Source organism: Lissotriton vulgaris, chromosome 6, assembly GCF_964263255.1.
Source record: "Lissotriton vulgaris chromosome 6, aLisVul1.2, whole genome shotgun sequence".
Taxonomy (NCBI): Eukaryota; Metazoa; Chordata; class Amphibia; order Caudata; family Salamandridae; genus Lissotriton; species Lissotriton vulgaris.
Window position 1 is genome coordinate 696,417,714 of NC_141694.1, and position 21,617 is coordinate 696,439,330.

Below are 21,617 nucleotides of genomic sequence, written 5' to 3' on the forward strand. Positions count from 1 at the left end.
TCTGTGATTTAAAAGGAATGGGACTTAACATAATTTACTTGGAGGCCAGACAAGTTGCCAAACGAATAATGCACCCTGGACACAGGTCCGTTTGAAGATTGTGGATGTATAAGATGGTGGGTCGCTGTGGGATCCCCCCTTCAGTACAGATCGTCTGGTGTGTTGTGCCAGGAGCTTCAATGCCAATACAAATAATAGTGGTGAGAGTGGGCAGCCCTGTCTGGTGCCATGGGACACTGGGTATGAAGAGGAAATATGCCTGTCTTGGCAAGAGCAGTGGGGGTAGTGTATAGCAGTTTAACTCAGTGTATGTAGATGGGGTGGATGTTGAACCTTGCGAGGGCAGTTAACTTAAAATCCCACCCTAGCTTGCCAAATGCTTGTTGTAGGTCCAGGGGGAGACAGCCGCCCGGCGGATACTGACCACAAGCGGCGTCCATGATCTGAAAGAAGCAGCATATGTTAAGTGAGCTGTTACCACATTTTATTAATCATGCATAATAAACGTACTTACGTACTTAAGTACTAACCTACTTATGGTCTGCATTTATTACTCGTTATCTCCGTTTTATCAACCTTTACCCATTGATGATAATGGCTGGAATGTTAGCAAGTGACATGCCCAGTTTGCAGGAGCTGAATTGACTGTCCTGTCTGCCTAGTCAAAACCTTGTTGTAAACATAATACAAGGAAATAAACTGCAAATCATGATAGGGCGTACAGTAAACAATAAAAAGACAGAGGCAGCCATCTGACATATTTAGAGTTTATTTGAGTGCTCAGTCAGTTTGCTTCCAGACTAAAACTTTAAATCCACCACCTGTGCTTGTGCTGGTTTTCTTCATCTTTCGAGAAGGAAATACACAGCGAACCCTTCCAAAACGCCATATCACCCAGCAGTGTATGACTGCCCCAAGAGGAATGTTTCTTCTTTTAATGATAATGGCTTCCTATCATAAAGTGCAAAGTACAGTAACCACACACAAAACAAGCATTTGTAATGCAATAGGCTTCGCATTTACGCGAGACCTATTGCATTGCATCGCAGACAATGGGAGGGGGGAGGCACAGACAATGGGAGTGCAGGCGGATGGGGGGTGAGAAGGCATGGAAAAATATAGTGCTCACGTGGTAACACTCGAAGTAAAGGGGCCAGTAGCCATGGGAGGGTACAGATGACGACATGGCCATAATAAGGAGGGACTAACAAGCCTCATAATCAATCAGAAGCCAGCATTTACGAAGGACAAACACCCAAGCCAATGGAAAATATGGGCGGGGTAGTGGGTGTGGCTGCTCGAGGCTTATCTCCTGTACTGAACTACAACAGATCAACCCCAGAGCAGCGATTGCGCGTTGACTCCGAGCTCGACCCAAAAACAAAACCACCAATCTAAGCAAACACTGGCAAGCAAAAGATACCAGCCTCGGGCGCTGCCTCATTTACTTATCTCAGGATTATTCTCAATGTAGTCCTTTTGCAATCTGTAAATACTGATTATTCCTACAAAGGCAGACAAAGATCGAAGCAGTTAACCCTTTCATTGATTGGTGTCTGAAACAGGGTCTGAGCAGATGAAGCTGCCATCTTCGACAGTAGGCCATTTTAGCTGAGCAAATCCTGAGTTTTATTTTATGTTCAGCCTGAGCTCTTGCAACTGTCGGAGGATCGAGTGATGAGCGGTTCCGGGTAGATCTCCCGCTCTGTTGCGGCATCTGCTGGGGACCTGTGGACAGAAGTCAAATCAGTTAATAGCAGCTCCAACAATACATCTTCACTACATGTCGTTTAACAAGATGGAAGTTCAATACCACCCGGGAAAATGCAACAGAACAGTGCGCAGAATGAGGGCAGGGCCCGACAGGACTGTTACTCCCCTGGGCAGGGCCCAACAGGACTGTTACTCCCCTGGGCAATTCGGCAGTGGGGTGGACACAATGGAATCCAGTTTTTAAGGCATGGGCCGCTCCTGGTGCCTATGCCACTTTCCCCGGCTCCCGAATGTTATTTGCAGCAGGCAGGTGAGCCTTCAAGTTAGACAAAGGAAAAAGGGAGGGATGAAGGGCGAAGGTAGAGAGAAAGTGATCAGTGAGGTAGATGAGAGAGAGAGAATGGATGGATTGAAAGAGCTATGGAGCGAGTAGATGAAGGGAGCTGTTAAAAATGGAGGTCTCTAGTTGGCAGTGGTATGCACCCTGTAAAAGTAGGGACCCTTCCGTCTAGTCAGGGTAAAAGAAGCGGTCCGGTTTTAGCATTTTTGCCAAAGCTGCTTTAGTTCCTCAGTCTGGCCGTGAACGTGGAGAAATCAGGCCCAAAACAAACATGCTAGGACAATTCTCTATCATAGCACGTGCTCGAAGAGGTAATCTATCTCACGTGCTATGTTTGGGTGTGATTTACAAAACACTTGGAAGTTCAAGCAGGTGTACGCATGCTATGGTCATGATCTGGGTAATTTTTTTTTTTTGTGATCAACTTGAAAGTTTGATCAGGTGCTCTGACACCAGAAAACTTGTAATGTAGTAGCCAGTCAAAAACTAAGGATCCTACCGATTCCCACCATGCAAATGCTCGAGGTTTTACTCCAGCAAAAGTTTGGAATAACTTCCCTTTAGAAGTGGAAGCATAGCAGATCATCCCTAAAGTTGGATGCAATGTATTGGAAGTACATCCTCCACTGGGAAAAATATTTCATGCATGGAGAAAAAAACTGGAAAAAAAACTGAATTCCAGGTTGGGCTGCGTACAGTGTGTAATTGTGCACTATTTACAATTATGCACCAGGGACATGGGAACTCGGGGAATATGTTACATGACAATTCCAATAGTACGATTGGAAAACTGTGTGTGGTGTAGTTATGCAGACATAAAATTGGGAATATGTGTGAATTACAAGTTCAAGGGTAGGTGTAAATCTTTGGGCGTACTTCTACACTTTTTTGGGGGGGAACAGGTCTTAACATTTTCATGGTTTCTCTGGCATATATCTATACCTGGGGATCATTCGTGTAATAAAGGATGAGTATATTTATAAGTGCAATTGCATATAGAGTTCTTACTTTCATGAGCCATGATCATTTCACGCAAACTGCATTAAAGGGGAGTGCGGTCGAAATTATGCATGCCTATAAACATGTAATAGAGTATGGCTAGACCACAGGGGCTACACTGCACGGCGCAACCACGCCTAGCAGGTAGTAGTAAACTCCTTGGAATGGGCATTTCACAAGCTACAGAAATCAATGGTGCTTCTTGACCTATGGCCCCTCCTAAAGGTGACGGGTGTAAACTACCACCTACCATCGCCTGTGAAGCAATGACATTTAGCGATAAAAAGGCTAATTGACTGGACAGGGCACAGTTCACCTGTTGTGAGAAGAGTATTTTTATTACCGAATTGTACATCGCATGATCACGTTTGACAAGAATGTTGACTGTTCTCACAGCATCTGATATTGAAGGTGAAGTTCCTAGTCTACTGCCTTAAAGCCATGCAGGCTGGTAAAAACACACTAAAAAATGTAATCTGGGACGTGATAAACAACCCACTGGCAAGCTGGCATAAGTACCTAAACCTCTCATGTACTGGAGGCCTGAGAGATTTGGTCACGCGGCCTCCCAGCGTCTCTAGTCTCAAAACTGTTGACCAAGCAAGCAAAACTAAATTTGAGGGAACAAGATACACAGACTTTGAAGAAACTGGCACACAGTACCTGTGTCACAACACTGTATGAACCAGGGGTCCTACACCTCTATCTTTCATCGTCTTCTGGCAAGGTCATGAAATAACAGTTGACCAGTCTTTGTTTTGGACTAATTCTTCTGAAAACCTACTGGAATGGCCAGGGGAACCTCGTTGATTTCAATGCAGTGTAAGTGCAAAAGGAGAAGAATCATTCTCTGCTTCTGCAAAAAAGCTGCTCCCATTACGAAAATTCTTGATAGTGGCCAATATGGTGCATCCATAACATCAGGATCTGCTCAGAGGCCATGCAAGTCTGCCTGAGATGCGAGTCATCTCAGCTAGCGGTTCAATTCGTGACATTTTTTTAAATGGAGCAAGCTCGTCTCGTCATTGTGCTAGACTCTGGGGGCCTAATTTATGAAAAGTGACGCATCGCTGCGTGAAAACAGAGATGCGTCACTTTTCATTGCACCCTACTTGCAACATGCTAGATGTGTCATATTTACAGTATAGCGCATCATGCTGTAAGGAGGTACAGATACGTCAGTAATTCTGACGTGTCTATAGGTGCAAAAATGACGCATTGCTGAAGTGTGCCACAAAATTGACGCAACTCCAGCAATGGGTCATTTCAGATGGGCAAGTCCCATTTCAAATGGGCCTGTGTCAGTCTTACGCCTGCTGTGAGGCAGGCGTAAGATATTGACGCATTTGCCTCCTAGAAGTGGTTGAGTGAAATCTAATAGATTTTACTGCGTCACTTCTATGAGGCTTACTTGCGTCGGAACGCCCACCCTGCATACATTATACCTGGCTCAGGTATAATGTGGCGCAGAGGTTTACAAAGTGCCCCATCTATCTAGATTCGTCACTTTGTAAATATGACACAACACTGCACATCTTTTACACTGCTGGTGCGTCACAAAAAGTGATGCACTGCCACCGCAAAAGTGGCGCAAGGGCTCATAAATAAGCCCCTGAATCTTTAACATGCTGCTAAAAACTAAAGACTGAAAGCATTGCACTTTATATGGGCCTCAAGAGATGACTTTGCACATTAGACAAGCTAGCACCTTGGGTTTTGGGGACACAGGCGAATTGAGTAACCCAGGCTCCTCAAGGTCCTCATGACCATGTGGCCTTTCTCATTGTAAGCTTTTATAGCCATTACACATAATAGTCGAGACGCCATTTCAAATTAGGGCCTCATAAAACTATGCACATTAATTAGGCCTGAGTCTTTGTCCTTCAACAAGGGGCAAATAGAACAATATAGCCCGTGGAGGTTAGAAACTACCATCCTCACAGCAGGCCCTTCTATTGAACAGGACGTCAACACTTAAACATTTTAAACATGTTACACTTTTCCCAGGCTTCCGCTTTGGAATTCACAATTTATATATAACAGAGGCATCCAGAGCATCCATCACCCCGGGAGGTCAGGAAACTCCATGCTTTGTTAGGTTCTCTAATTCTGCAAGCACTCAAAAAACACTGTATTTGCAAACACTTTTAGCACCTTAGGCATTAAAAGCACAGAAATGCAACGCACTTTAACCAAGGCCCCAGTATTGGAATGTGTACTGGCGGTAAAACCAGCATTTCAGGTGCTGAATGGAGAGGGCTTTTTTCTTTCAACTGTATTTTTTAACTGCCATTGTGATGATGTATGGCCTTTTAGCATTTACTTGTCAGCAGCCAAACTACACATTGTTTCTTCCATGAATATGGGGCCTCTATTGTAATGTTTTGAATTAATTGTACAATAAAGTATCCATCTATCTGTTTTTGGGGGAAACATCATGTAAACATAGCCACTGGCATAGATATTCCTAAAAAAGGAGGGTGCTTTCATAGACTTATTGCACCACTTGCATCTACTTGAAGAAACTTACAACCTTGTGTTTGATCCCCATATTTACGACACCAACTCGCAAGGCACCCAAGGGAGCCCTTTTCCCTGTAATTTGCGAATCTTAAAACTCGTATGTGTAATATATACATGAACAGATACACTGATTGTTATATTGTGAATCAGCATATGTTATTTGTTATTTCTGAGTGCACATGACAATTTTTGCTGATGTAGTTGTGCAATAATGTAGTTTTGTAATAAGGGAAGCACACGTTTTGTGATCTGGCCCATGTGTGGCTGGCAGAACACTACCAATATAACTATAGCAGGCCAGTAGCACTTTAGTATTGCATGGACCTGCGTAAAATCAGCACGCATACCATAGTGTGTATCATGACAGCCCTTGAACCCAACCCACCCTTTAAATTCAAATGGGGAATGGAATGAAAAGTGTGACCAAAACCAGAGGTCTTGTAGCCACCTCATCTAAAACATTTACAAATAACATTGCTATATTCTACCAGGCATTCCATCTACATTATTTCTAATATGTGTCAAAACAACTGTTTGGTGTGAAGTAAGACATTTTGAAGAAGAGACAGTACAAATCTCCTGTTAATTTTTTTTCTATTTTTTTTTTTATCATGATTATCCTGATACCCACACCAGATCATGAGGTATGCTTGCTTCATCTAGGCACGAATGCAAAGATAAAGTGTAATGTGATTTTGGCGTGTAAGCTCAGTTGTCTCATATGCCTCCCATGCAGGGAATGCAGGGAAAGTGGCAAAGTGTGGTGATGATGCATATGCAATGGGGTGTGCATGAGTGATGACTAGAATGTGTCGGCGGTTCTAAGAAGGCAGGATGATACTGGATTCCTCCAATTACAGGATTTTACTTATTGAAAAGCCTCATCATCTTCTTTTACCAGCTTCCTAAAGTGGCCAGTAAGAGCTAGTGTGGAGCGATTTGAGCAAATATTAGCCATCTATGTAGTTCAGTGGCTAGCTAGTATCAGCTCAAATTCCCACTTGGAAGAATAGCAATACCTTGACTGAGTGAGCCGTTGTATATCTTACTTAGTGGGTGTGTGGGGGATTTTGCACACATCTAAGCTTGAGCTTCTTCAGTGACTTGTTCTTCTTCAGTCACTTTTCAGCTGCAAGTGCATACAGTGGTGTGTTTCTGCCTGTGTTAGAGTTTCCTTATTCAACAGCATTTGCACTTGCTGAAATAGAAATTTGATCAGCTTTCCTGTGTATCAGAAACTGTTTGTCTTCAGTTGTAGGAACATGCATCAGACCTGTGACGTGTGTGGTCTGGACTTGCTAATGGTGAGCAGAGCCAGCAGGTGTGAGCATGAATGGTCACTTACCATAAACTCTGCCTGTGACCAGGATTTGCTGAGTATGTGACAGGAAGGGCTTCATATGTCAGCATAGGAATGTAGTTAAAGGGAAAAATGCTGAAGTGCTTTACCCTGGGAGGATTGCTTTTTTACATATGAAGTGTTAATTTACACATGGTTGTGGGAGATAATCAACATAACCAAGAATCCTTGTGATAATTCTAATCCTCAAATACGAGTTTCAACTTGCAGAAACGTGTTACTTATCTTTTCAAACAGTTGCCGAAATTCTTTGGAAGATGCATCTATGAATGTTTGTGCATACAGACTACAGTGACTACTGTCTATTTTAACTAATTGTTTTACAGTTCATGCTTTATCGTTTATTGCATTTATTTAAAATGTTTAGCTCCATCCGTCGTCACTATTTCTTTCAGAAAAAGGGAATCCGCCAGTAGAAGGGGAGCTACGGTTGGGCTTGGTCAAAGCCCATGTAGAGTTTTTGGAAGAAGAGGGGGAGTGTACGACACAGAGGCAGCACTCTTTAATAAAACATTGCTTGTGGGCATTTGGTTTTAAACAACAAACAAATGTGTACCTTTGGAAGACATAGAAAATTGGGATGTTTTTAAAATAGTCAAACTACAACCAACAAGAAAGTTAACACAGTACTGGAAAAATGTAGGTCTTGTTCCAGGACTCTGGAAGAAGGAAATATATTAGGCTTACATGATGCCATATTAACAGCAATAGTAGTAACTTGTGACTTTAAACACATAACTTACGAACAAGAGCTTCATGATCAAACATTAAAGGAAAACAAATGCAAGAACGTACAGAAAACGGTATGGTTTTTGAGCTGACTGAAAGTTTGAATTCATTTTTTCCGATTGTTACATTTGTGAAAAGTTCTGGTAAGCTCTGGCTTAGTGAGTATTGATTTACATAATTTGAATGAGACAATTGATATTGAAACATTTTATTTGTCTAATCTGCAAATATGCTTGCCACTCTGTCGAGGGCACCCATATTTTCGACCACAGTTTTAATCAGGGCATATCTCCAACTTGAATTTGCTGCTGAGTCTAACCATCTCATTGTATTTACTACTCCTGACTGGGTGTTTTTTGTACCGCTTTTGGCCGCCATAAGTGTGGCAGGGTATGCTCAGACGTGAGTCCCTTGCTCACTTTGCCACTGGATTCAAGCAAGCCGGGCTGAAGACGGCTGGAATGCCAGAAAACGGTCCTCGGAAGCTTGTTTCCGGTCCATGGAAGACATGGCTTGGCAGTTCGGGCTGGACTGTTCCCATGAGGCACAGGGTCAGACTGATTTGCATATAGCCATGTCTGAACTGGGGTGGCAGAGTGGGCTAAAGAACGGTGATGGATTAAACGCAGATCTTTTGACTGGGGGTGAGTGTTTGATTGATTCAGATGCTCTGTCCATCACCACCCCCTTTTGTACCGCTTGTGGGTGTTTTTTTGGACTTGGCCCTTTCTGCAGGGTCATCATAAAACTTTTTTGCCTTCACCCTCCTGTTTACTGAACCCGTTTGAGTTGGCCTTTAGGACTCTGTGCACTTTAACATTGTTAATCAGTGTTAACGTGCTTCTGCTATCTCCTTTAAACATGCTTACTCCCAATGAGCCTATTTAATTTGCTTGTAAGTCCATAGTAAAGTGACTGCCAGCAACATAGGATAGAAATGAGAAGGATTGTGTGGAGGAGCCAGAACAGGAAGTGGATACTAGCCCAGGGATGCAGTCATCAGGGGAGGAATATGACTCATCACTTGAGTTGGAACTCCCTGCCTGTGCAGAAAGCAGTGGACACCAAGGTAGAGAGGGAGTCTCAGTTAAAAATGGTCCAGCTCAAGATGGAGGAAAATAAGCTGGCATTGGAGGAGAAAGGAATGGCTCATGAGAGGAGCCTCAGAGAGCTGGACCTTAAACCCAAACAAGCAGAGTCCAGCAGCAATGGTGGCATACTTACAGTGTCAGGAGAAGACAAGAAGGTCAGCATCCCTGATGACCTGTTGCACAACTATGTGGTAAAGGATGACTTAGATAAGTAGTTTGCCGTATATGAGGTAGCTCTAAAGGTACAAAAGATTTCAGAGGAGTACTGGGGTGTAGCTTGTGGAAACATATGCCAACAGTTGGGAAGGACACCTTACTAGCACTGAAGGTAGAAAACCAGACAAGAATTGCCCTCACGAAAGCCATCCTAGTCACAAAATTTGGATTCACTCCAGTGAAATACTGCATCAGGTTCAGGGATAGTCAAAAGATGCAGGTGTAGATTTCTTGGATTACTCAAGGAAGGCACTGAATGTCTGGTAAAGGGTCAGCGGAGTTAATTATTATAATGGGCTGTACAATTTGATTCTAAGGGAGCACATGCTCTAGCTTTGTTTTACAGAGCTGTGTCAGCACCTATTAGACAGCAAGTTGACTGACCTCAGGAAGCTTGCTGAGGAGGCGGGCCTCTGGGTCAGTACTAGATTGTCCAAGAGAGTACTTTGAAGTGACCCCAAGAAGGGTGGTTCAGGCCACTCCCAGCAGAGTGAGGGGAAGGTTAAAGATGGCCCAGACAAGTCCCAGAGTAAGGTGAGGGAAAGGGTTCCAAGTCCCTCCTGAGCAACAGGGGGCGGTTTAGGTGAGCAGTGGCTCTAGGCACCCCATTTCCAACGCACTGCTTTGAGTGCACTCAGTTAGGAGACAAGCAGGGGGACTCAGTCTGTCCAAAGAAACCACCCACTAGTGGGACTTCTACAGAGGCGGAGCATGTGGCCCTAGGGAGAAGTAGCCCCCAGGGCCAGGTAGTAGACCATTCCATGATCTCTCTCAGCAGGAAGATAGAATCAGAGGGTAAGCTTGTGATCCTTGAGAGTGGAAGTCCTCACTTCCACCAGGTGATAGTGAAAAGGGATCTCTGTCACTGCTCTGAGCAACACATACACACGCGAACACACAGTAACACAATGAAAACACCACAAAAACACTCCACACAGGTTTAGAAAAATTTACAATAATTTTATAAATAAATCGAGACTAAAACGACAAAAACTCAATAAGTAGAAGTTGTATTATGAATTTTAAAGAATAAAAAGAGTTCTAGCACTTAGAAGTAATAAGTGCCTATGGCGGTTGTCTTACCATTCTGGACCGGGGCAAAGTAAATGTCTTTGTACTTGTATAGCGCACAGCTACCCGCAGTGGGTCTCCCGGCGCTTGTACGAATACCGCAAGGGAACCCTTCCTGGTTTTCCGTGTGAAGTGTCCACTCCTGGGCACCCCCATGGTGAAACCAGGCATCCCTGGCGCTGTGGGGGCCGTTGTGGAGACTAAGCAAGCTATTGCCCAGAGTTGCAGCGTGGGACCCATGATTAGAATAGGCACTGAGGTGAGAATATCCTGTCAGAGGAATTTATGAGCCCAAGACCTGCTGAGGCAGGAATCAAACCCTGGTCCCTGGCCGGAGCTCTGCATCAAGGTCTGCCTGCTCTAACCATTGAGCCACACTTCTCCTCATGGTCAACAGTTCAAGTTGACCATGATGGAGACAGGAGCCATGCTGGCCCAGTGAACAGAGTACCTTGATCCAGGTCACAACAGCGAGATGCAGGTTGCCGATGAGCGATACGTCGTGTCAAGTTTGCAGTTCAGGTGATGCATCGATTTTCTTCACACAGTAGTGCCGATGCATTGGGTCCATTGAGCAAAGCACCAGTTACAAGTGCAGCAGTTCCAAAGGCAATACACTGGGTTAATCAACGCTCTAGGGGCAAAGCATTAATCTCTTCCACGCAGTGGTGGTGATGTGTTGAGTCTGAAGTGGCTATTCCGGATCCAATGAAAGGGTTTATATGCCGATTCTACTCCTGCAACAGGGTTGATGTGCCGGTTCTGCTACACGTGGTTGTATGTCGGAACAATGCATTTCTTTACCATGTATGCTGTTACTCCGCAGTCTTTACAACAAATGTGTCTTTACCATGCATATCATTACAACAACATGAATTAGAGAAAACGCTAGACTTTGGAGCGGTATAATTTACTATTCCAACTTCAGTCTGCTCAAGAACTGGGAAAGAGTTGGACTTTAAAGTCCAACAACGCTTTCCCTAAGGCATGTAGTTTAATGACGTGTGGTACAGGAATGCATGGTAAAGACTTGTTTGTTGTAACAGCTTCATTGAAGCTGCAGCGTATGGTTCGGCCATTGTGGTAAAGGCTGTTTCCTGCTACACACTGATGTTGATTTCTCTGGTGCAATTATCTAAGTCCACGTCCAGTGAACCAGGCACAGGAGCAGGGCAGGGGTAGGGATAACCCTGAGTCTCAGCAACAGGAGGCAAGCCAACAACTGTTTGGGAATTAACCTATTTTTAAACTGAAAGAGTCTTTATCATAAGTTTATATAACATTTACTGCAGCATTTTTCAAACCATGGGACTAATTAATATATTGAAGGGTGGCCCATTAAATTACTCCATTGGCCTAACGGAGGTGGCGTCTGCCTAAGTTAGAAATGACCACCAAGATGGTTGTCATTTCAAAAGCACTGTCAATGCTGTTTACAGTCTGATGCATATTGACGGAGCTCTGCGCCAAACTGTTTACTTTTTTATATTAAAAAAGAAAAATCTCACAGTTGGATCTTGAAAATTAAAAAGAAAATGCTCCCCTCAACATGGGAGCCCTCTCCCACTGCCCTTTACTAACAGGGTTTCCTGGCGGTTATGGGCAGTGAAAACTAACCTCTAATTCCACCCATCTAAATTAAATGGGTGGAAATGTAAGTCTGCCTACTATGGCCCTCACTCTGCAAGGCTGTGGAGGGGTTTAATCTTTGTGGAGACAGATTAAATCTCCATTGTGAAGGAGTATACATACCACCAAGATATAAATCAGGCCCCAAATCTTTTGATGGGTCGGCTTCAGCATTTGCTTTTGGAGACAACTCATACCAATGATTTGGCTCTGGCTCATCACTCCCTTGGAATTTCCTGTCTTGCCCACCGCTTCCCTCCACCAAGATCACAGTTACATTGAGTTGGACAAGTGCAAAGGGTCTTTCATAGAATTACTGCAAAATAAAGAAAAAATGCACACCAACAGTGCATCAATGAAAGGTCAGGATCACTGTCAGTAGGCTCTTTCTGTTGGTAGGAGGTCCAGCTGAGCTCAGGGCTGCTGTGGTGGCCTGCTCCCTGCAAGGCTTACAGTACTTGGCCTTGCGCTCCTACCACTGTCAGGCGGAAACAGCAGCAACAGAACAATGGGTCCTTCTTACTGTCCTCACCACTGTTGTGGGATCCTCTTACTCTTTTACATCCGTGGCACAGACTGAACTCTATTGCAATTGGAGGCATGTTATTGCCCTGTGGGCACTTGGGAAAGGGGGAGGAACATCCCTTGACTTTGGTGGTGCGTGGAGCGCCCAAGGTCATCCAAGAGAATTCTGAGAAAACTATTCCTGGATTTCCAATGTCAGCATGCACCTACACATAGTCAACCAGGAGTGTGCCATGTTTTACACAGCAGGTTACAATATTCTGCGCTGTGAAACATACTGCCCCCACAGCTTGCTGTCTGCCCATAAGTCTCTTCACTTGAGTTGCTGACTGGACTTGGGGCCCATTGCTGGTGGTGTTACTGCAACCAAGGGTGGTGGCCACAAGCAGGGATCAGGATGACTGAAGATGGGGCTTTGGTCCTGCATGCTCCATCAGGGCCGGACTGGGAACCACAACCGGCCATGGCAAAGTGCTCGGCCCCCCTTCCCCACTCGGGGGGGGGGGGGGGTTGGAGGTGCCACAGAGCTCTGTGCCGTAGCCGGTTTTCGGCCGATTTTGGTACAGGCCCGATTTTGCAGTTATGCTGCAAAAATTGCCCTGTAACAAGAAAGGCCCCTAGGGGCCCAAAACCAGCCCCCACCCGTGCGACGCACCAGGGGATTGCCCGGTGTCCGCTATGGCCAGCCCGGACCTGTGCCCCATTCCCAAACGATGCTACTATCAGAGTGAACTGTAGTGAAGCAAAACATAAAACTAATGGTGGATGAAGCGTGTTTGTTAGTTGATTTCCCAACACTGGCGCCATATCAAACATTTATACCGATCTGTGACTCAGTATCTCCAGATTTCTTACACTTGAATTTCTGTCATAGACAGTGAGTTGTAGTGTTTTTACCGAACTTGAAATCCGTGTCGAGTGGGGGAGCGAAGCGGGTAGGGGGTGTAATGGAGGTCACATGTCCTGGCTAAAATTACCACCATCTAGGTCTGACAAAACAAATCGACACTGTGAGCTTTCTGGAAATAGACTACAATATTGAATGCATGCATTGTTCGCTTGCCCAGCAGTGAAGGCTATTTGCTCACAATATCATAAGACCTGCTGGACTGGCTTTCAGTTATATATCAACTGTCCTTAAATACAATCAATGTGCGCTAAAGGATTTGTATCTTTTTAAACTAAGTAATTTGTTGTAAATTGATGGTCTAAAAGATGAATAGGGGGTCGAGTCACCCCCTTTGTGAAAGTGGACTTGTGTTAAAAAACAAATATTTGATCATTTTTTAGCAATAGCATTTCCTCCAGTTTGTGGTCTGGTTGCTCTTTACTGGGTGGAGCATTTAGTCTTCCTAGTGGGTTAGCATGCATAAGTAAGCTTATAGGGGGTGTTCGACTTAACCAGAAAAAGTCAAATGAGAGGCATTTTCTTCAATCTGCCTGTCTTTCAGATGATCCAGAAGTGGATAAATATTAACTGGTCTAATCCGAATTAAAGTGAGTCATAGTTCTTACTGACTGTCTCTTGCTACATTAGACATTAGACAGATAGGAATTATGTTACTCCAGCAGACAAAATGAACAAGGCAGGACGGGTCTTTCTTCCACCAGGCATTTTCCCGGTGGGCCTGGATGCTACTTTTATGGCAGGGGATGCTCCTGGGGCGTCTGTCACCTTTCCCAGCTCCTCAGGAGGCTTCAAGAGAGAAAGAGTGAGGGGGAAGTTAGAGAGATAGCGGTCAAAGAGAGAGAGGAGAGAAGGCGAAAGGGAGAATGGACGGAAGAAAGGAGAGAGATGGTGGGAAGAGTTGAAATGAGCAGGGATGGTTTCAGCATTTTTTCCAGGGTGCTTTGATTCCAGACTCCAGCCCTGAAAGTGAAATCTCCTAGGAGGCATAATCTCAAAGGAATTCTGGAGTAGGTGAGTATAACTTTTGAAGCACTATTTTATGTACTCCTACAAGTCTTCCTGAATTGATCCCAAAATTACTAAAATGGGAATACTCAGGGAATATTCATGTATAATTAGTAAAAATAGAAGGACAGGGCCCTATCTGCAATTTTACTAGGAAAGTTGTGTGTTTCAGGGCCTATTCACTAATCCCGGGTGGGTACAGGGCCGTTTCTAGGTGTTTTACAGCCCTAGGTGAGAATTTAGAAATGCCACCCTCTCACTTTTACTACAATCACTCTCCCCCGTCATCCAGGCTACTTACACCCATTCAAAAACAACCACTACTAAATACCACAACAAGTAGAAAAATACCACAGAAAGTAGAAAAATACATGAGTTTCAATATCGTTAATTAACAATTATCATTTAGAATCACACACACACACACACATATATATATATATATATATATATATATATATATATATATATACATATCAACAACACATATACATATGCTAAATAGCGGTGAAAGCATATTCAAGTACCACTGAGTTGGCCTGTCCAAAGTCATGCTTCTACTATTTTTTGTCTCCAAGTCACCATGCCTTGGGTTAACAATATATAGGGACCACCAGGCGCAGAGTCACATACACCAGTGATCTGTCTGGTAGCACTGCAGAACTGTGCGTAACTCATGTGAAGGGAAGGGAAGGGGGGCTCTTCTTCTCCAAGGCACGAGGGCTGTGATGAAATGCTGAGTCGCTGCTACGCTTTTGACACAAGGCCCAGTTATGCACCAAAGGTCTGGAAGAGCTGCTGGACTGTGCGCAGCTCAAGTGAAGCCAGACTCCATCCTCAATTCAGCCTAAGTCTTATGGATATTTATGGGATATGGGAGTTTCAGTGGTGGCCTCCACCATATTCGGCTGGAGGGCCCCATTATTTTGACGTATGCCCTGTAAATTACCACCTGACCAAGTTTGTGGGGAGGCTGATGCAAAGTCACCCGCGTACATGCGGGCCAAGGATAGGTCCCTTGTGATGCAGGGACTTGTATAAATAAATTAGGGGCAGGGCTGCAAGGCAGTCACATGACTCACCCTGAGACATCCCTTTCATTCCTAGGCCCATGACCCCTTTATTAGTGCCCACTCTAACATAGGGCCAGCCCATAGGTGCTGGAAGTAGGGGTTCTGCAGCACGCCTAACCATTCTGGGGTTCAACATAAATGAGCAGCTAAGATGCCTATACATTTTTTTTTCTATCTCATCACAGGCTGTATACCAGTGGTCTGGCAGTGTGAGGCCCATTACAGGCCTGCAGTAGATAATGATTGAAGATCTGCTGACATGACACATTTAGTTTTCAGAATGAAATGCTTCAGGGAGAATCAGGCATTATCGGGAACCGAACGTCTCGAAAAACATTGCAGCCTGTTCCAGAAGCCTGGGAAATCAAATTAGCCATTATTTATACCAATGTTATGCGCTATTGCCAGGGACTCGACAGCCACCGAGCAATAGTACTTAAATCATATGGGCCTCAAAAGATTTTTACTGAAACCATAAAAGCAAAGAAAAGGCATTGCATGCGCCGTATCTCATGGACGTGTAATGGCTCACAGAGGTGAGGTGGCCTACTGTGAGAGCCTGCTGATATTCACAGCAAGCACCCCAAGAGTCCTGAGTCCTTAGTCGACCTCGTAAACATCTGTACGAAGCCAATGCGCTCTTGTGGGACACCAGAGGTGCCCAGCGCTGGGAGCGCAGATAAAAGGTACAACGGTGGCGCTGAGGAGAAACAAATCATTGGTGGAGTCTCTAGAAGTGACTTAGAGGGGGACCCAAAGTGGACCACAGATAAATCTGGTAGGGCTACCTGCAAAGCTTAATTGTAATGGGGGGGGGGGGGGGTGTGCCTGCAAATATATCTGAATGTTTGTATGTATATTTTCTTACACTGTTTTAATCCGACTTTGTAGGGATGTTTATATATCTTTAGCTCTATGTGAAGGCTTGTGCATTGCCTCGAACACTACTTTGCAGTGAAGGGTAGATGGACAAAAAATGTGTGTGTTTTTTTCTGTGTTGCTTTACAGTACATTCAACAGCTACGGGGGTACATTACCAGGGGTGGCTAGGACAAATATGGCTGGGGCACAGGCCACATTTGTTCACCCTCTAGCAGTGCCTCTGGCAAAACGCCACTCAGAATCACTCACCTTCCTACATCTCTTCTACTCAACATGCCTGGGGCAGTGCAGACTTATATTTTCCCTGCCTGGGGGAAGGGAAGGGCCCAGGGGGCCTCTTCTTCACCAGGGTACGGGGGCTGGCTGTGGTGAAATACTGCAGCGCTCTAGTTTTGACACCAGGCCCAGTTCCACGCACTGCTGGACTGCGCGCAGCTCTTCTTTAACCCCTTGCGTGCTGATGACAGAACGGTTCCGTCATCAGCATCGGTTGAGCTGTGCTGATGACGGAACCGTTCCGTCATGACTCCGCCCGCGCAAGGCGGAGTCAGCACAGGCGGAAAATACGCCCCGCACGCAAGGGGTTAAGGCACACACTCTCCGTGGCCTTCCTTGACCTCCTCTCTTGTGTTCTCCAGCCTCGCCTACATACACAGTGGGATTCCATCATTTCACCGGCAGGAGACCTGGACATGGGGCCCTGGCTGCCATCTTATGATCTTTAGACAGACAGGGCCTGCTGCAACAAACAAACCCGATATTTGATTTCTCTGGGAAGTGAGGGCCGGCAAGTTTACCCTTTAGTGCCCACTCTGTTGTGCGCACGTCTCTGGTGGCGTGAGGACGAGCTGGGAGACTCACAGGCCTCTTTTACAAGCAACATTACATCTGAAATATTTTACACACGTTCATAACATAGCTTCGCCCATTGTTGTCAGCCACTGCGGTGACTCACCTGTGCTCTGGTGAAAGCCACGTCCACGAGTCCACACGCTCCTCTATGTGGGATGCAGAACAGACCCCGGATCATGGATGGGCTGTTTGCAGACTCGTGCTGCCTGGCCTCAATCCGTCCCCTGCGCGCTTAGAGAGAGAGAGTGGTGCGCGTCACTGTCACTGGCTGCTGAAGCACCAATCAGGGATTGGCTAGAAATGAGTCCCAGGGCCTTCATTGGTAGCGCTATCCCTCCCTACAAGATTGACAGCCCTGTGGACCCACACATACACTGGTAGTGTGTACTGCCGGCCCGCTCCACACACCACTAGCTAGGATGCGCGCAGCATGTACAAGCAGGTGCGCTTGCACTTAACTCAGGTGCTGCTGCTTGCTTTTTTGCACGCTTATTTTTTGCCGCCCTCCCCCGTTTGCCGCCCTAGGCGGCTGCCTAGTCTTGCCTAGTGGCAGAAACGGCCCTGGGTGGGTAACTATGCTCCGCCAGTGGAGTTTACATAGTTTTGCCTACTCTGCGTTCGTTACGAACGCTGAGTTCAGGCAAAACTATGACTCTGTCGCAGAGCGTAGTTAGCCGGTCCCTCCACCCTCCCAAAGTAATTTAAAAGGCACTTACCTGCCCCATGGCTGCCTCATCCTCGACATGGCCGCTCTCCTGCCTCCTCCTTGGCATAACAGAAGACCTCAGATAGCACCTGGATTCAGGAGGCACTGCTGCGCTCATTCTGCTTGATTTGAGCGCAGCTTTCGACACAGTGTCTCATACTAACCTAGATGGCTGACTAGAGTCTGTAGGCCTCGAAAGTTCAGCCTTGAGGTGGCTTGTCTCTTTCCTAAAAGACCGCGACCTTCAGATCTTTTCGGCTAATGTGAGATCCAAGACTCTCGCACTGACTTCTGGTGTTTCACAGGGTTCCATTTTGATCCCCTTGCTTTTTAGCATCTATGTCTGCCCATTGGAGGATTTAATAGAGAATTGTGGGCTTACCCTTTTTTATTACGCCGATGACACACAGATTTTCTTCTCTTGGTCATCGGCTCAGAACCATGACCCGTCTTTGCTGAACCTGGGCCTGAGGAAAATTTCCTTGTGGGTTAATAAAAATGCACTCTGGCTTAATGGTGAGAAGACTGAGGTCATGGTCCGGGGTAAAACGCTTCAATTTGGGACCCGAGAAACTGGACGAAATTCATAGGGCCACTGCCCACCCCGGCTACTAATGTTAAAATTCTGGGCTTTATTATCGGCGTTAAACTCTCCTTGAAACCACTGTTGGCTAAGGTTACTGCCACCTGTTAAGTGGCTGAAAAAGATTATTTGGTCAATTCCCTTAGTGGCTCAAAATACTGTTATTCAGGCATTAGTCAGGATAATTTGTCCTCAGTCAGCAACCATTTTCAAATGAATCACTGCTGCATATTAAATATGCATGCACTGAAATTTCTACAAGAGCCTAACTGTTCAAACTAGAATTTCAAAATAAAATAATTGCTATGGTAGAAAGCATGTGCAGCCAATGGCTAACATCATATGTGCATGCCAAATGAGGTGCACACTGGTGAACAGTGTAAACAGTCTCCAGACTAAATGCAAATACATGAAGTATTATGTTCAGAAACAATGCCAGCATTATTTATTTGCACGTAGGATTAAATAAACCTTCCTACAAGTCATGCACCTGACTTCTGCCTAAGAAATTAAGATGGATATGGAATTCTATGAAAGACATCGTTGTACCTGTGGTCAGGCCGCAAGAAGAGCAGTGACTATATGGGACTTCCAGTATTTGCATTCAATGTGTGTGAGGCAGCCTCAGGCTTTATTCAGGTGATTTGATCCTTCGAGGCCCCATAAACTGGCCTATCACAGCACCCCCTGATCCTAAGGGAGGAAAGATCCAAGAGAGAGGAACTTGGGAAAGATGGAATTTGAATCTCTGCATGAAAAGAATCATTCCTTTGCGCACAACCAGATGCCACCTGAATTGTTTGAATGTTTATTGTTTAGGGTTTCAGCATGTTTCCAAAAGCAGTGTCCTAAAACACAGCACTCTACACAAAGGCTTCTCCAATTTGTATTCTTTCAGGGGAGAGGATCTCACTCTCTGGCATATCAGGATCACTTAGGCATTCAAAACAAATGTTTCTACCATACCCAAGAGATCTCGTCAACTTTGTAAAGGAACTCTCTCCTCTTCAACTTAATCAAAGATATGCATTTGCCAGGCATTGCGCACTTTCTCAGGGAATGTAACCCCCATTGCTTTTTTTGCATGACTAGTGAACACACTGAGAGGGACAACACACGTTTGGGCAATTTCTAAGGCTTATTTTCTTTCTATTTTTTTGTGGCACACCTACCCATCTGGAATGGTTTGGACTCTAGTACATTTGCCACTTGTCATAACAATCTGCATGGTTTGTTATGTTATGTTGATTTTTATAGCACCCTATCACTCATAAGAGTATCCTGGCACTATACGGGTCTGTGCAGCTTGTCTTGAGAGGCCTTACTGGAATAGCCAGGTCTTCCACTGCTTATGGAATTTGTGATGCAATATAGTGCAGGAGATTGTTCCATGCTTTAGGAACAATATATGAGAATGCACAGCCTGCTGATCTATTCTTAAGTATGTGTGGTACAAGCACCATTGAGAATCCGGCTAAGGTGAGGTGCTTTGAGGGTTACTGAAATGCACGCAGTCGTTCAGGTAGGCTGGGCCGCTGTTGTGTAGTGCTTTGTATGCAGTAGCGGCCCGTGGATGGAGAACTGCTGGGCTGCGTGGCGGTGGGGAGGGGCAGTGTGGGGTGTAGTAAACTCTGACTCACGGCGGACCGGAGTAATGTAAGTAAAAAAATAAATAAAAATGAATTTCATTACGCACGCTGAAATGCCAAATGCATTTCAGTGCGCGAAATGAAATTCGTTTCGGTTCGGCTGGATCCACAGAGGCTGGTAAAGCACCAGAAGCTCTACTCTAAGGGTCCAGGACTAGCGTGACACCACTTAGTAGGGTAAACTCACAGATGGCAGAGTCCATATGCAGATGCAAGATTTCTGGAAGACTGTTATGTCCCTGAGGCTTCATATCATGAGGCCAGCCATAAGCCCTTGGGGTCACTCTGGGATAACTGACAAAATATCGGAAACAAAACTATTGTGTAGACTGAATATCTCGTCAAAAATATTGAGTACCAAAACATCAAGAACGTAAGTGCAAATAGCTAAGTATACATTTATTATTCTGAACTCTACATCTACGTATCTTGGATATATATATATATATATATATATATCGATCGATCATCAAGGTACATATATGTAAAGCTATGTATAGTAAAACTTTGCTTACCTATAGAAACTTCACTTCATGACATTTTCGTGCTCAATATTCTAGACATAATATTTTGCCCCACAATATTTTTGTCTCCAATATTTTGTCTAAATACCGTCACTCTGGGTACAGGTTCCAGGGATGCAGGTCCAATCCTCTCACCCAGGCAAGAGGACAGCAGGTCAGCACAGCAAAGTGAAAGTCCAGCAGAGTGCAGTCCAGGAGAGAAGCAATCCTTCAGCAGCAACGCAGTCCTTCTTCAAGGCAGAGTATCAACATGTCCAGAAGTGCACTGAAGCGGTGATGTCAGTGGTCTGTCTTTTATACACAGTTGTGTGTTTAAAGTGTGGAGAAACTGAGGGAAGCATGCTTTGAAGTGCACAGATGCCCTGCCTCCCATATCCTGGCTCCACAATAACTGCACAGAGTATGCATCCCATTGTGTGGAGACAGGCCAAAGCCTATTCAGATGGAAGTGAGGCTGAACTCAGCTCCTCCCTCCTATCCTGCCGGTGATGGCTCATCCAGTCACACCTAAGCTCCCAATGTGTGTGGATGTCTAGGAGAAATACACAGAGCCCAACTGTCAACAAATCCCAGTCATTTGACCAGACACAAGCTGGGCGCACCAAATGGCTAATGTAAGAAAATGCCAACTTTCTGAAAAATGGCATTTTCAGAATTGTGATTTAAATCCCGACTTCACCATAACACCAAGAGACCAGAGACATCAAACATTAACCAGTTATCTCTTCCCATTTGGAAATTACATATAAAATGTAATAAGGCAACTCCAATACCAGGACATGTAAAACTTGAAAGTAAATGTCCAACTTTTTAAATACAGTGCAACAAGAGGCACAAACTCACATTATCCTGAAGAGACCAGGCCACATAAAAGAGACGAATAATACCTTCACTTTGAGCTGAGTGCCTTCATAATGGGGGAACTGCTGTTTAAGATCCAGACCATATTTCAGCAGGTCAAAAACGCTGGCACATCATATCCAGTATAAAAAGGTGCCCACTACGAACTCTTGACCTCACAACAGTACCCTTGAAATCAATAAGTTTTCTGCTGCGATGTTAGTTCATTTCTGCGATGTTAGTACAATGTGAATGTTGATCACTCTATGACAGCAATTGGACATTAAATACTGAAGTCACAACTGCCAGGAGGCTAGAAAATAGGCATGTGGCATAGGGTCCTTAAAAGACTCTAATGCCATGCTACCTCTTAGGCAGAACATTACCTTGTCATTGT

General features: G+C 44.9%; 1 protein-coding gene across 1 annotated transcript in view; it reads right to left on the reverse strand.

The window, feature by feature from the left end:
- Window positions 1–753: 753 nt before the first annotated feature.
- LOC147707857 (uncharacterized) overlaps window positions 754–21,617 on the reverse strand; it is a 910,329-nt gene continuing 889,465 nt past the window's right edge. The window contains exon 48 of the mRNA XM_086925682.1: window positions 754–1,728. Within this exon, the coding sequence (XP_086781808.1) occupies window positions 1,630–1,728 (99 nt within the window). The 3' untranslated portion in view covers window positions 754–1,629. The remainder of the gene's footprint in view (window positions 1,729–21,617) is intronic.